Source organism: Lissotriton helveticus, chromosome 2_1 (assembly GCF_964261635.1).
Source record: "Lissotriton helveticus chromosome 2_1, aLisHel1.1, whole genome shotgun sequence".
Classification (NCBI taxonomy): domain Eukaryota; kingdom Metazoa; phylum Chordata; class Amphibia; order Caudata; family Salamandridae; genus Lissotriton; species Lissotriton helveticus.
In genome coordinates this window covers 1757605339-1757620433 of record NC_136059.1, presented here as the reverse complement: position 1 = coordinate 1757620433, position 15095 = coordinate 1757605339, and the positions used below count along the sequence as shown (strand labels likewise).

The 15095-nt window shown below is 46.9% G+C and overlaps 1 protein-coding gene across 3 annotated transcripts in view; it reads left to right on the top strand.

Annotated features, from left to right (window-relative positions):
- CAAP1 (caspase activity and apoptosis inhibitor 1) overlaps positions 1-15095 on the top strand; it is a 247472-nt gene that overhangs the window by 193768 nt on the left and 38609 nt on the right. For all 3 annotated transcript variants that reach the window (XM_078676708.1, XM_078676706.1, XM_078676707.1), the window contains exon 6: positions 11861-11934. In XM_078676708.1, coding sequence (XP_078532834.1) covers positions 11861-11934 — 74 coding nt within the window. The remainder of the gene's footprint in view (positions 1-11860; positions 11935-15095) is intronic.

The following is a 15095-nucleotide window of genomic DNA, read 5'->3' as shown; positions in this document are numbered from 1 at the left end:
AGCCTCTTCACAAATGTCCTATGAGACTTCTGACTCTTAAAACAGTTTTCCTCCTTGCAATAACCTCGGCAAGGAGGGTAAGTTTTAAGCCCCCTTTCTTGACCATTCATGCTGATCGAATGGTTCTTAGGACCAGGGCTGCTTTTCTGCCTATGGTGGTGACTCCTTTCCACCTTGGTCAATCCATTACCCTCCCTACCTTTTATCCTCCCCCACACCCTTCTAAGGATGAGGAGAGGTTACATCGTCTGGACCCCAAAAGGGCGGTGTCCTTTTACTTGGACAGATCTAAAGACTTTTGTTTGGATGACCAGCTCTTCATTGGGTTTGCTGGCTGCAAGAAAGGAAGAGCGGTCCATAAGAGAACCTTGTCGAGATGGATCGTCCTCTGTATAAAGATCTGCTACTCTTTGGCCGGTAAGGAACCACCAGAGGGTATAAGGGCTCATTCTACAAGAGCTAAGTCTTCAACCTCTATTTGGCTAGAGGTGTTCCTGTAGAGGATATTTGTAGAGCAGCGACTTGGGCTTCCCTCCACACTTTCGCGAAGCATTACTGCTTGGATTCCGAAGTGAGGAGGGACGGTCACTTTGCGCGCTCTGTTCTTTAGGATTTCCTGGTTTAGGAGAGTGGACACCCTCCTCCGGGAGTGGGGACTGCTGTGGGACTCTATTCACAAGGTGAGGAATCTACACGGCAGATGTATCTATCAGAAGAACAAGTTACTTACCTTCGGTAACGCTTTTTCTGGTAGATACTATATCTGCCTGTGGATTCCTCACTGACCCACCCGCCTCCCCGTTGTCCACTCTTCTATACCAGAGTTTCTGTAATGTATTTATTTTATTGTCAAGGAGTTGTTTATTTCAAATGTTTTATTGCATTTGCTTCACACTGTGTGTGTTTTACCTTGGTATTTGTACTGCGTATACTGTGTATATGTCTACTGTCATTGGTCCGTCCGTGTGCCTCGAAGGCACGGAAAAAAGGGCGGAACTGATGTCATCACGCCGGCGTTGGCCTATTGTAGGCGTCGGTGACGTCAGCGGAGTAGCGAGCGATGCCGTGCCTCTATGACGTCTAAGTCCACGTCGGCGCGAAGCTACAAAAAGAATTTCCGGATGTTGCTGACGCAAGGGGGATATTCACAAGGTGAGGAATCCACAGGCAGATATTGTATCTACCAGAAAAAGCGTTACCGAAGGTAAGTAACTTGTTTTTCTTTGTTAATACCACGCACATTGTAGCTGGTAATTTAGTGGTATATCAAAGAAAAGGCTCCTTCATGGATCCCTCATGGTCTCACAAGCCCACAGATACGCTGCAAGCAAAAAACACACTTCCACCTGCTTCCTTCCCATCGTGCCAGTGCAAGAAGACCTACCTGAACTTATTGCGGTCTCGTTTGCTAATCGGAGTGCTGCACAACCCCTCTTTTCTCACCGAAGACCTCAGTAGGCAGTCCGCTGCATCCCGCATAGTTGAAATGTAGGGACAATAGGATAAATGGACCCACAACCCAGTGCACTGTCACATCTGCTCTGCTGCCCTAGATTAGCTGGATCAGGAAAGGGGTGGTGGTTACGGTCTGTGGTTCGTGCTGAATACACACGTCCACTGGTTATCCCATGAACGACCTGTTGGCACAAAGTGCTTTCTCGCTGTGCACTGGGGCTCCGCACTGCAGTGTCTTGAGTGTCACATGTCCAGGATAGGCACTTCCTTCAATATACCTTGAAGTGGTGGAGCGACCCCAGCCTTTATGCTTGTTGGTGGAAGTGAAGTTGATTCACAAAGACAGCCCAGTTTCAATAGAGACATTTGGCCAGGTTTTGCCCAGCACAGTGCATTTGCACTAATCCTAGATGGGGCAAAATTAGTGCACACCTTGGAATCCTGATCTGGTGGTAACTCCTATTACTAGCTGAATTGGGAAGTCTCAAAGTCTCAACATAAGGGCATCAGAGTGTTCAGCTGCCTTCGTGGATCCATATTTACATGTACCTGTACGTAATTTGTGTTAAATCTAATCCACATAACCACTTCAAGACTCCTCAAGTAGTTAAGGTGTCCAATTTTCACACTTGCCTATAAGTGTTTTATGATATTGCCTTCCAGTCCAGTGCTACGCACTGCTGGTGGTAGATCCAATGATTAGCCCACCCCCTACTTTTAATAGCTTTTACAAAAAAGTGATTAGCCATATCATCAATGAGCGGCAACTGCTTAGGTGTGAAGATGAAACTTGAGGCCTTTCTCAAGAGGCTTTTTGTGATGCCTGCTCTGCTTACAGGTAAGATGAAATACTTCTGTATGGCTTGCTTTTGAATGGTATATTATCTCTGGTATATACAATGAATTGACTCTGAGTTAATAAGGTTATGTGGCAGACTAGAAGCCATGGCTTTCCGTCTAGGAGTACTCATAAACACTGAAAGCTGAGCCCTCTGTATTCTCCCTCGAAATGTTTTCCGAATAACATAATTTGGAGAGAATGGGAAGCTGCAAAATGTAAAACAGTCTACCTTTATTCTACACGTATACTTCCTAGTAACTTACATTGTAAATTAATTCCATGTCCCCAGGCTGGGCCATTGATTGCCACTGAATAGAACATAAAATATGTCCATACTTGAATGCTGAGAAATTCAGCAGTCTCTCAAGCACGACTTTGTGCTTGGGAAATTTGCGATGTTTTGAATATGCAGGCAATTTGCAGCAGTTCACCTTTATTCTCAAATTGGAAATTGCTTTACAGAAAAATGGTCGGATTGGATAATGTGTGTGGGTTAATGCTGTGATGGGGTTCACATTACTGTGTAATTTCACCATCGCCATGGCCATGACCTTTATAAAGTGTGGGATCAGTGATTGCGACGAAGCACCACCAGGTCCTTTTTCGCGACCTAATATTTTTTACTCAAAACCTAAAGCTAAATAACTGAAAATGTAGCTATAATTTTTTTGTACATGGAACGCTCCAAAGGGAGGGTAGAAGGGAAAAGGGGTAGACCAGACCATACAAATCCATCAGCGACAAGCATGTAGGGACGGAGAGTCAATCCACTTACAATGAAGGTGAACATTTTGAACATAAATGTCGTATGTGAGAGCAAAGGCGGCACATAGTTTAAGGATCAAATTAGAGTAAGGTAAGACGGAACGGTTTCTACACATGATATTTGAAGGAGCGGTATTGAGACCAGGAGACAGCGAATATCAAAACATTGCACAAAACAGTACAGCTGACATAGGTACTCCGCGTACAATAATGACATTTAGTTATTCATTGGCTGCATATTGGCAAGGAGGAAAATCAGCCATTGAGTTGATAGAGGAACCTATATATTTGCAGAGTGCCCTTGGGTTTGTGCTGACTACCATTTGGTTTTGTGCAGAAGGATGTGTAGGGAAGGATGAAAAGAGGCTAAGTAGCAACTTTAGCCACCTCTTTCAGTGGGGAGTAGGGGTTATCATGGAAGCCCATGAGTTACATGTTACAGGAGTGTTTCTAGAGTGCCACTTACCTGATTAAAGTTGAGGGAGCCCACAGTGGACGAGATGAGCGTATTTTTCATATTTAAGTACTGGAAATCAAGCTGCAGTAGCAGTGGCTTTGATCATGGTTTCCATATGAATCGTGGGGCTGAAAATCACCTTGAGGTGTCTAGCTCATGAGCAGAAAGGTGTCTGGGGAGAGTAGATAGCGGCCAGTCAGAAGTACAGTGCCAGAAGAGGTGATCAGAGTTTTCTATTATATGCAGTTCTTTCTTGTTCTTTAGCGAGGATCTCATCAAGTTCTGCTTGATTATTTATTGCCCCAGTATTGGAACTTTCATAGATGCCCATGCTTTGTATCATTCCCCCGTCGTCAGAATGGGAGCCTCGATAAATATAAAATACCATAGCAGTAAGTACAAAAGAGAAAACTAGGCCTAGTCCTCATCTCATTTTGTAGCTTATCCACCTCTTTTTGTAAAAGAGACCAAAATTCTGCAACAACCAATCAGAATAGCCTCACCCCATAGAACCCTCCTGAGAGAGCCTCAGAGCCTCAGATTTTCTACCGCACGTTGTGCTAGGGAGTCTCCACTAAGCTCTGCTCAGATTTCTCTTCAGATTGGATTCTTTTCCATTTCTTCAACTTTAATATGTCTGACAAGGAGAAGAGGGTGTTATTTAGAGCTTGTGCTACTTGTTCTAAGAAGAGGCTGGTTGTGGAGGACAAGCATGAGGACGGTATCTACTGCTTGTACCCGGACCACAAGGCCACAGGTTGTAAAATCTGCAGAACATTCTCTACAAAGACCTTGAGAGACAGGAAAAGCCGCTTGTTGACTTGGTCCAGAAAATGAAGTCACGTAAGGAGGTTTTGTCATCTGACAGTGAGGATTCTTCCTCAGCTGTGTCCTCCAGAAGATCCAAGAAGAGGGGTTGGTCATCCCCTTCAACATCTACTGAGCCCCCTGTAAAAGCCTTACAAAAGACCTCTGATAGGTCTGAAAGGGCTAGTCCCATAAAATCTCCTTACCGAGGTGTAAAGGAGAGGCTGGGACAGACAGAGGAGATACAGACAGCTAAGAAGGTGAAGACAAGTTATTCTGTTACTTCTCCATCATCTGAAAAGGAGAAGGGAGGTAAAAAGCCTTCTACTGTCCCTCAGGACGGAAGGTCTGACAAGAAACCACGTCCGTTGACGACAAAAACAGCTAGTACGTCGACGACTACTTCCAGACAGGACTTAAGTTCAGGTACAGCTTCGTCGGCGGCATTGATATCTTCATCGATGTTTAAGGTACCTGTTTCCTGCTCGTCGACTATGGTGTTTACATCTTCGACGTCGACGATAATAACGACGAAGATAGTGTTGACGGCGGCGACGACGACGAGGACAACGTCGACGATGGCAGCCATGATGATTCTGACGACGAGCTCGTCAACTACTCCGTCGACGATCAACCTGCCGTCCACGAAATCCATCTCTCCGAAAATTTCGCCGACGTTTCCGTCGCGACGAGTCAGTCGACAACATCGTCGATGATTCAAAGGGACCGCATATCTATAAGAAGGCAACAAATTACCCCAGAGATGACATCTCCTCGGCGTGTAACACCTTTGCCTCCCACTTTGCTTCTTGATGAGGAGTCTGATGACGAGGAGGATGGTCCTTTTGGAGATGCTAATAGCCCATCCAAACTACAAGTAAAATTTCAGGATTCGGATTCTGATGAGTGCTATACTGAGTAGCGCCAGTTTGTTCAGCAAGAAAGGCCTCCACAAAAATCACGTCAGGATATGGTGGCAATGCCGTCCTCTCTTATAACGGACTTACAATTGATGTTACAAGTCTACAAAAAGAGGTTTCCGTCGCAAACTGCGGAACAGCAAGAGCAGCAAGAGCAGTGGCAGTGACGCCTCTGGTTTCTCGAGTTCTGGAACCAGAAGCCAGAGAGAGCTATCAGGAGGTTGTGACTGTTCAGGACGATGATGTCTCATCTGATGGAGATCTTCAGGTTGATCCTCTTTATGACCCGGATAGAGGTTGGGACGATGATGTCAACCAGGATCCTGATTCACCAGTGCCGGATACTGCAACCTCCCCTCCAGCTGACATTGGAGGTTTCCATAATCTTATGGAGAGGGCGTCCAAGAGATTTGGCCTTCCTATTACGACGGTGCAATCAGACTGTTTCCTTTACGACTTCAAGAAACCTTACAGAAAGTCCATTCGTTCAATACCAATAATTGAACATGTATGGTCGGAAGGTACTAAAGTAATGCAGAATCCTGCAACAGTCATCCCTGTTCTTCCCCGGCTGGAGAAGAAATATAAAGCACCAGAAGGCAGTCCCGCTTGCCTGACTGGTCAGCCAAAGCCGGACTCAATAATTTCCCAGGCGGCGCAAAGAAAGTCGAAGAATCCTTCGATACCACTTACAGCACCGCCAGACAAGGAAGGGAGACGTCTGGACAATGTGGGGAAAAGGTTTTCTACTATGGCCAGCCTCCTGGTTCGAGCTGCTAATGCTCTTGCTATCTTGGGCAGATATGATCGCCAGATGTGGTGCGATTTATCCCCGTTTGTGGACCAACTTCCGGATGGAGCGAAGGATGAAGCCAGGAAGATACTGGTGGAAGGAGAGCGTTCTTCTTCAGAGGTGATAGATTGTGCCATGGACATAGCAACAACAGCTTTCCGTGCATTGGCGGGTTCGGCAGTTTTAAGGCATCAGGGCTGGTTACCGGCAACCTGGTTTTGCCAGGAAGTTCAAAATAAGATCTTGGACTTACCTTACGACGGAGAGATGCTTTTTGGAAAGCATGTAGATGATGCCCATCAAGGCATCAAGAAGGACATGGACACGGCACGGCCCTTGGGGACATTGAATTACCGCAAAGTTCCTTTCAGAGGTGCGAGAGGGAGAGTTTTTTCCTCGTACAGAGGTGGCAATCAACAACGCTACTCTTCGTACTCACAGTCCTCTCAATCTTACAAGCCACAGTACTCACAGCGCCAAGGCCAGTCTGCGTCTTTCTCTCGTCAGCCACCAAGAGGGTGTCAAGGGCGTCAAGGGAGAGACAATTCTAAGCGACAATAGCGGCTTCATGGCTCTTTTTACTGTTCCTACCCCCCCCGATAACATCAGTGGGGGGCAGGATTTCACATTGTCTACGCAGCTGGAAGGTCATTACATCAGACCAGTGGGTTCTGAATATCATTCAGGGTGGCCACACTTTGGAGTTTCAACAGCTTCTTCCTACCAGAGCTCCAGGCGCCAATGAGTCAAAACATCTAGGACTTCTACGTCTCGAAGCCCACCAACTTTTCATCAAGGGGGCAATAGAACCTGTACCTCATTCCCAGAGGGGGAAGGGTTTTTATTCCAGGTTCTTCCTGGTTCGCAAGACCAAGGAAAAGTGGCGTCCAATATTAGATCTAAGGGAGCTCAGCACCTATCTCATAAAGCTATCTTTCAGGATGGTCACCTTTCAGGATATTCTACATCTACTGAATCCAGGGGACTACATGGCGACTCTGGATTTAGAGGATGCATACTTCCATGTGCCGATCCACCCAGCTCACAGGCAATACCTACGCTTCACGGTAGGCAAGAACCACTTTCAGTTCAGAGTGCTTCCTTTTGGTCTCAGGTCCGCACCGAGGATATTTACAAAAGTACTGGCTCTGGTGGCGGCGTTTCTCAGAAAGCAATCTCTAGAGGTTTTTCCCTACCCAGACGATTGGCTAATAAAAGCTCCATCTTTCCAGGCGGCTTCCAGGGCGGTCACAAGCTGCATTCAACTTTTCAACCAACTGGGCCTTCAACTTAACAAGGAGAAATCGATCCTTCTTCCATCCAGGTCAGCAAGGTTTCTAGGCTCTATCCTGGACACAAATCGCTACAAGGCCTTTCCATCGGAGGAACGTCAGAACAAACTTATTCTGTCATCTCGTCTCTGGCAAAAGAGGAAGTCGCTGTCGGTCCGTCTCTACAAGTCCCTGCTTGGATTGATATCATCCTGCATACCATTGATTCCACACTGCAGGCTTCGAATGCGTCCGCTACAAGAGCAACTGGACAAGCAATGGTACCAGGCAGAAGGCTCATTCTACGACAAGATCACGGTGACATCAGCAATGAGAAAAGCAAGCAGCTGGTGGTTGGTAAAAGACAACATCTCAAAAGGTTTAACCTTCACGCTTACCCCATCCCCCATGGTTCTAACCACGGACGCCTCACTAGAAGGCTGGGGATCGGTACTACAAGAGTTGAAGGTGAGCGGTCATTGGGTTCCAGATCAACCCAAGTTCCACACTAATCTATTGGAACTCAGGGCTATTAGCTTGGCCCTGCAGGCTTTTCTTCCGAGGATTCAGAATCGCACAGTGCTGGTTCGCACGGACAACACAACGGCCTTGCACTATATAAACAAACAGGGCGGGCAAGATCCCGGGCTCTTTCAAAGGAAGCTCAGGAAATTTGTAACTGGGCGATTCTCCACAACATTGCTCTTACGGCAGAGCACCTCGCAGGTTCGCTCAATTCAAAAGCGGATGCGTTGAGTCGCCAAAAATCGATCAGTCACGAGTGGGATTAGACCAGACCATTCTCGAGGAGGTCTTTTCAGTTTGGGGAACCCCGACCATAGACCTGTTTGCAACTCCAGAAAACTCCAAATGCCGGTTCTACGCAAGTAGGGATCACCAACGGGGGTCCTTGGGGAATGCGCTTTTGATAGCTTGGTAAGGCGCATTTGTCTGCGCCTTTCCTCCAATTCCATTAATTCCGAGGTTGATCAGGAAGCTCAAAGTGGAACCTTGCAGAATGATTTTAATTGCACCAGCGTGGCCCCGACAGTTCTGGTACACTGAACTCTTCCTGCTTGCTCAAGACCAACCGATTCACCTGCAGCCTATTCCGTCTCTGTTGACAATGTCTCAGGGTCAAGTACTCCATCCAGATCAGAGGTCACTCCAATTGACAGCGTGGCTCCTGAGTACAGAGAATTCCAGGATTTGAACCTCACAGAAGAGTGTAAGGATATTTTGTCTCAGGCCCGAGCTCCGAGTACGAATAAGACTTATCGGGCCAAATGGAAGAGATTCTGTCTCTGGTGTCAGAGGCAGAGTATTCATCCATACACCTCAGCTCCGCGTCAGCTTTTGGGGGGGGTGAGGGGGGTAGGGGTGCAGCTCCGGTTCAGTCGAAAAGCCAGGTCTTGTGGTTCTTCCTGAAGGTGTGGAGCGTGGGGGAGCATTTGATGTTGACGGGGCGCTCGTTCCAGGCTTTGGCTGAGACATAGGAGAAAGCTCTCTGCCAGCTCTGGTTCGGCGGCTGCATGGGGTCTCTATGAGGGCAAGGTCAGCGGAGCGGAGGTTTCATCTTGGGTACGTTAAAGGAGACTCTCTTGTTGAGGTATTTGGGTCTGATGTTGTGGAGGGATTTGGAGGTGTGGTGAGCAGTTTGAAGGTTACTCTCTTCTCGACGGGGAGCCAATGGAGGTCTCGTAGGTGTTGGGTCATGTGTTTGTGTCGTGGGTTTCCAAGGATGAGTGGCTGCGGCGTTCTGGATGATTTGGAGCTTGTGAAGGAGAGTTCTGTTGATTTCGGCGTAGAGGGCGTTGCCGTAGTCCAGTCTACTGGTTATGAGAGCGTGGGTCACGGTTCTTCTGCATTCGGGGGGATCCATTTGAAGGTCTTGCGGAGGATCCGGAGGCAGTTGAGGCTGGTGGAGGCGACGGAGTTGATCTGGCGGGTCATGGTGAGGGAGGAGTGGAGGATGATGCCGAGGTTCCATGCGTGGTCTGTCTGGGTGGGCGGGCTCCCGAGGGTGGAGGGCCACCAGGCGTTGTCCCAAGCAGAGGTGGACGGTACGAGGATGAGGACCTCGGTCTTCTCGGAGTTGAGCTTCAGGCAACTGCTTTTCATCCAGGCGGCGACGTCCCTCATTCCTTGCTGGAAGCAGAGTCTGGTGTCTTCGGGGTTCTTGGTGAGAGAGAGGATGAGCTGGGTATCGTCGGCGTATGATACTAGGCTGAGCACGTGCTCTCTGACGATGGCGACGAGGGGGCCGTGTAGATGTTGGAAAGAGTGGGGCTGAGTGAGCCGCAATTGATCTCTGTAGGTTCAAAGAGGAACGGAGGGAGTCTGATCCTCTGGGTTCTACCGGAGAGAGAGGATCGGAGCCAGGAGAGGGCGGTTCCTCGTATCCCAGCGTCATGGAGTCTGGCAACGAGGGTGTGATGTGAGACTGTGTCGAAAGTTGCGGAGAGGTCTAGTAGAATGAGGGCCGCGGTGTGTCCCTGGTCGAGTAACATGCTGATGTCATCGGTGGCAGCGAGGAGGGTGGTCTATGTGCTGTGGTTACTGCGGAAGCCGGACTGGGAGGCGTCTGGGATGGAGCTCACTTCAATGAAGGCTGTCAGCTGGGTGTTTACGGGGCTTTTGGTAACTTTGGCGGCGAAGCGGAGGAGAGAGATGGGCCGGTAGTTTTACAGGTCTGTCAGGTCGGCCGTGGGCTTCTTAAGGAGGGGTTTGACCTCTGCCCACTTCCAGGCGTCTGGGACGAAACCGGATTAGAAGGAGGCGTTGATGGTACGTCCTAGTTTGGGTGCGATGGCCCTGTGGTAGATGTGCGGTGGGCAGGGGTCCGTGGGGGCTCCTGAGTGGGTGTTCCTCATGGTCACAGTGGTGTGTTCAACGGTGGCAGGATTCCAGGTTGTGATGGTCAGCTCTTTGTTGGTGGTGGTAGCGAGGGGTGTGGTGTTCGGCGTCTGTTCGCTGAACTTGTCGTAAAGGGCCTAGATTTTCAGGTTGAAATAGGAGCTGACCTTGTTGCATATTTCCTGGGATGGTGAGACGCCCTTGGCTTCGCTGGGGGTTTACAGCAAGACGTTGAAGAGTTCTTTGGCGTTGGTTGCGTTGGTGTTGATTTTGTTCCTGATGGAAGTCCACTTGGTGGCTCTTATGCGTTGGTGGTATTCCTTCAGGTTGCTCCGGTAACTGTTTAGGTCCTCTGTGGTTTCCTGGTTTCGCCAGGTTTTCTCGAGGCGTCTGCAGGAGCGCCGGCCCTCTTGCAGTTCGGTGGTGAACCAGGCGGCTTTCAGGGGGCGTAGTTTGCCAGTTTAGCGGAGGGTTGCAAGCTTGTCAGCGCAGCTGGAGAACCAGTGGTGAAATTCCTTGGCTGCGGAGTTGGCGTCGGCGCAGGGTGGGTCTCAGAGGAGGGTGGTGTTAAGGTGCTCCTATGTGATCTTACTCCTATTCCTTCGAGGCGGGCGTGGGGGGGTTTGGGTCCGGTGGGGGTGTTGAAGGTGAAGTGTACGCAGTTGTGGTCCGACCAGAGGGGCTGCGAGGTGTGGCTGAAATGGATGTTCGTCCCTCCTACAAAGATGGGGTCGAGGGTGTGTCCTGCTCTGTGCGTGGGGGTGGTGGTGAGCTGCTTCAGTCCGTGGTTGGAGAGGTTGTCTAGGAGGGTGATGGAATCGGGTTCGCTGCGGTTGTCGAGGGGGAAGTTCAGGTCTCTGAGTAGGATGTAGTCCGTAGAAGGGATGGCGTGGGGTGCGACAAGGTCAGCGATGGTGGTTGCGTCCTGGGGGCACAGTCCGGGGGGTCTGTAGGTGAGGGTGCTTGGCGCTGGGGTTGGTCTGGAAGTGGAGGTGTTCTGTGTTGGAGTGGGGGTCGCTCGGGTTGGAGAAGGTCTAGTGAACGCTGGGTAGTCCTCCTCCTAGGCGGTCCTTTATCTGGATCTTGTATCCGTCGGGGATGGCGGTGGAGATGTCCGGGCCAGAGGTGGAGTTAGTCAAGGTTTCAGTGAGGAAGGTGACGACGGACAAGATAGTGTCGAGCAGGTCCCAAATCGTGACAGCGTGTCTGTGTAGGGAGCGTACTTTGAGGAGGATGCATGTCAGGCCTTCGATGGTGCGGGCGTCCGGCGAGTCTTCGGCAGTCAAGGAGGGGCCGTTGATGGTGAAGGATCGTCGGAAGTGTTTACAGGAGAACTGTCTCTAGGTGATGTTCAGTGTGGCTCTATGGCAGTCCTTGTGTCCTCCGGGGTTGAGTTACTCTGAGTAATAAAGACCACTGTTTCTGTGTCCTATTTGTTCTTGATATCTCTGTCGCTCAAGTATCAGCTTTCACCAAGATCTTTCTAAATTAGCCACTTGCCTTGGATCTCTTTAACATTTTTTTATTTAAAAGTGTAGGCACTATCGCATACCAGCCTACTGTCTAATCTTGGTTAAAAAGTGTTGTGTTTTGACGCTTAGGATGGCAGGTTTGCCTCTGTATTAAAAAGTCCCCTTGTTACAATATATGCATACAATATACACTAACACAGATCTATATTTTCTTCTCTTCTAGACAAGACAACATTGTAGACTCCACTTCTTCTCTGAAAGAAAGCATAGATGCAGAGGGGATCAATTTAAAACAAGGTAAGCATTAAACCGCAAGATAACCATGACTTTGGATTCTTGCCCTTGTAGATGAGCAGAGGCACAATATAAATAGTTTATTATGCCATATTGATTATATATGAGTATTGCTTTGAGTGAAAAATGTAATTCTGAGATGTTCATCCTTTTCATTATTTTCTTGATACATTTATTCAGAAAATAGAAATATGCTATAACTCAGATTTTATTAAATCGTTATCCCTGTTTATGTCTACTTCATTTTTGTCTGGTGTCCACTGTGTAAAATATGTGTTCTTGTCCCCTCTTCGGACATTGTACACATTTTCTCTGCACTTTACCATATGTGTTGCTAGCATTTTTTATATATATAAATCTTAATGGTGGCTGTAGTTAGGCAGCCATTGAGGAAGATCAGACATCTATTCAAAGACAGTTACTATCTATTATCCTGTTACACATACCTAAACAACTGTACTACCTGGTGTAATGCAACCATCTTTCCGACGCTACTTATTTCCACATACCCTCTTATATTATTCTGTCACAGTTTTTTTCCAAATAGTGGTAAAAGTTATTGGTTTATGTCAAAGCTTTAAACTTTCTATCATTAATGTAGCAAAAATATAGCTGCAGAAAGTTTAATTCCTCCAAGATTTACACTTTTGCATTCTGACTTTTAAAACTTTCATTGAAAGATAAAGGCTATCTATGCCTTTTTTGGTTTCATGCTGCCCAATGTTCCAAAAATCCAAAATGAGCTGGAATAACTAGCTGTGCAAGTGTGTGTGTGTGTGTGTTTTGATCAGTGTTGGCAATGCCAGCATATTCTCTACATATTCAGAATTAGAATTGCCTTACCATCCCCTGTTAGGTAAAGTTGGACAAAAAGAATTCATGAGAATATCAAGATTCAGAATCTTATTTTGGAAGCAGGGTAGAAAGATCAAGAGCCCTTCTGGTGTCTCTCTTTCAGGAAAAAAATCCACTCTGAGGAGACCTTTGCAGCTATTTTCGGAGTGCTGTAGATATCTGACTCTAAGTACTCCAGAATTTACTCCCTTACTAGAGAGGCCACTCTGGTGGTTAATCTTTCTTCTACCCCATCGAGTAAAAGATCAGTTTCTCCTCATTTTTCACCAGTTCTCCACCTTTGACATCTGCTCATCAGCCTAAGTCACCAGTAGTGCTTCAGCAGTTGCTTCATTCTCCTTACAGAAAACCATCAAAGCAGGAAAGTTCACACAGCAGGATGAGATCACATTCTAGAGGCTGCTCTGGAGGAGATCAAAATCCTACTCTATATGTCCGAGATATTCCGGGAGGGAGGACTCCCCCCCAAAGGCATTATTACAGGCACTTTAATTTCTGGTCATCTTGGTTGGAATACTCTTCCATCCGGGATTACTCTTGCATTTTCAGACTTTTCACTTGCTCTTGCCTCTACAGTAGATGACATCACAACTGTTAGTGAGGTGCTAGTCAGAGGAGTTGCAAAACTAACCAATGCCAGCCTCCACAACTTCACCATCTGTGATTTGTTTTAGATCCTCCATCTCAGATCATCTGCCAGTGATCTATTGCCTCTTTGAAGTGGTCTTCTGGAACCCCCAATGCAATTATTCCTTGCTCCTGCATCTTGTTAGTTCTGCTCCATCTAGGCTTCAGAACAAGTATTAGCTTCCAGATCAAGATCCACTATTTCTTAGGACAGATCAGCAGCTGGAAGCTATCATTTTCTCAGCAGCTAGAAAATCTAATGTATTATCTGAACAAGCAAAGGTAGAGACATTCCAGACTGTTGTCCTAAGAAGCAAAGATGATCTGGAAATGGATTATAGCAAATGACTTGCACTTCATGGCTGTTCATATGCCAGGAATCCAGAATGCAGAAGCAGACCAATTCAGCAGGGCATTCCAAGAAAAACACAATTGGGTTGTCAATGACGAAGTGATGTAAAGCGTCTTTTGCAATTAGGGCTATCCACAGCTAGACCTGAGTCAAAGAGAAATTCCCTTTTGACAGACTGGCCAGCAAGTTTGTGTACAATTTTCCTCCAAATCTGTTTCCAAATATCCTGATCACAAGATAAGCACTTTGGAATGACATGTATAATAACCAATGTCAATAAATGCTGGGATGTTTGTACACTCTATATGGAAATGTAGTAACAATGTCCTACTGCATAGTAAAAAAATTTGGGAAAAAAATATCCTGATCAAATTTCTGATAGTGTTGTAAATGAATCTAGGACTCTAGTGTAATTTTTCCCGATTCATGCCCTTATATAGGTATAGATTGTTCGATCCTTATATAGGCATAGAAATCATTACCATATTTAGACTGAGCCTATACAGCCCAAATACACCATGGCTACTTCCACTAAATTCCAAGAATCAACAACGATTTCTTAGAGAAACCCGCCTTAAGTAGCAAAGGGCTTCCCCTTGCCTGAATACTAATGTATCTAGGCTAGGAAATCATGGACTTTTCAAAGAACTGAGTCTTTGATGACTTTATTAAGTCCAATCACACGTCAAACTCGGCACCTTCAAAGTATAAATATGCCTAGATTTGCCCAGACAAACACATTGTGGTTTGGAGCAGATCGACTTACTACTTGCCCAACGCCCTGCAGCAGCAAGTGCCGAAGGAAGCCGACCTTCCAGCTGACGCACTGAGATACGCTGTCTTTTCTCCTGCCGAGAAATCCAGCTCCAATGTTTCCAGGCTACCCTTGCGGGTTGCTGGGAAATCGAGTCCTGAGATAGAGATACAAGACCTCCTTCATTCTAAACCAAGGTACGGAGCTGATTAGACCGTGGAGAATTCTTGGACAGATTCTTGGCAGAGAAATACTAAACTTAAGCTACTCCTCACTTACTTCTTCCCTTGTACTAGACTTAGGTTAGGTACACCGGGATAGGCGTATTTTAGAAGCACCAGTTGAGTACTTTTAGTCATTATTTTATCACTGTATGTATTTTATATGTTTTAGGCAACTTATGGCTTAGAAACCGTATCATGCTTTTACAGTACTACTTTATAATACTTTTCGTATTATATGCTCTGTACTTTATAACCAGTATTACGATTGTAGCAGTACATTTCTTATGCTTGAGAAAGAAGACTGTTCAATAAATACGTTTTATTGAAAACGCCTGTCTCTCTATTTTCTCAG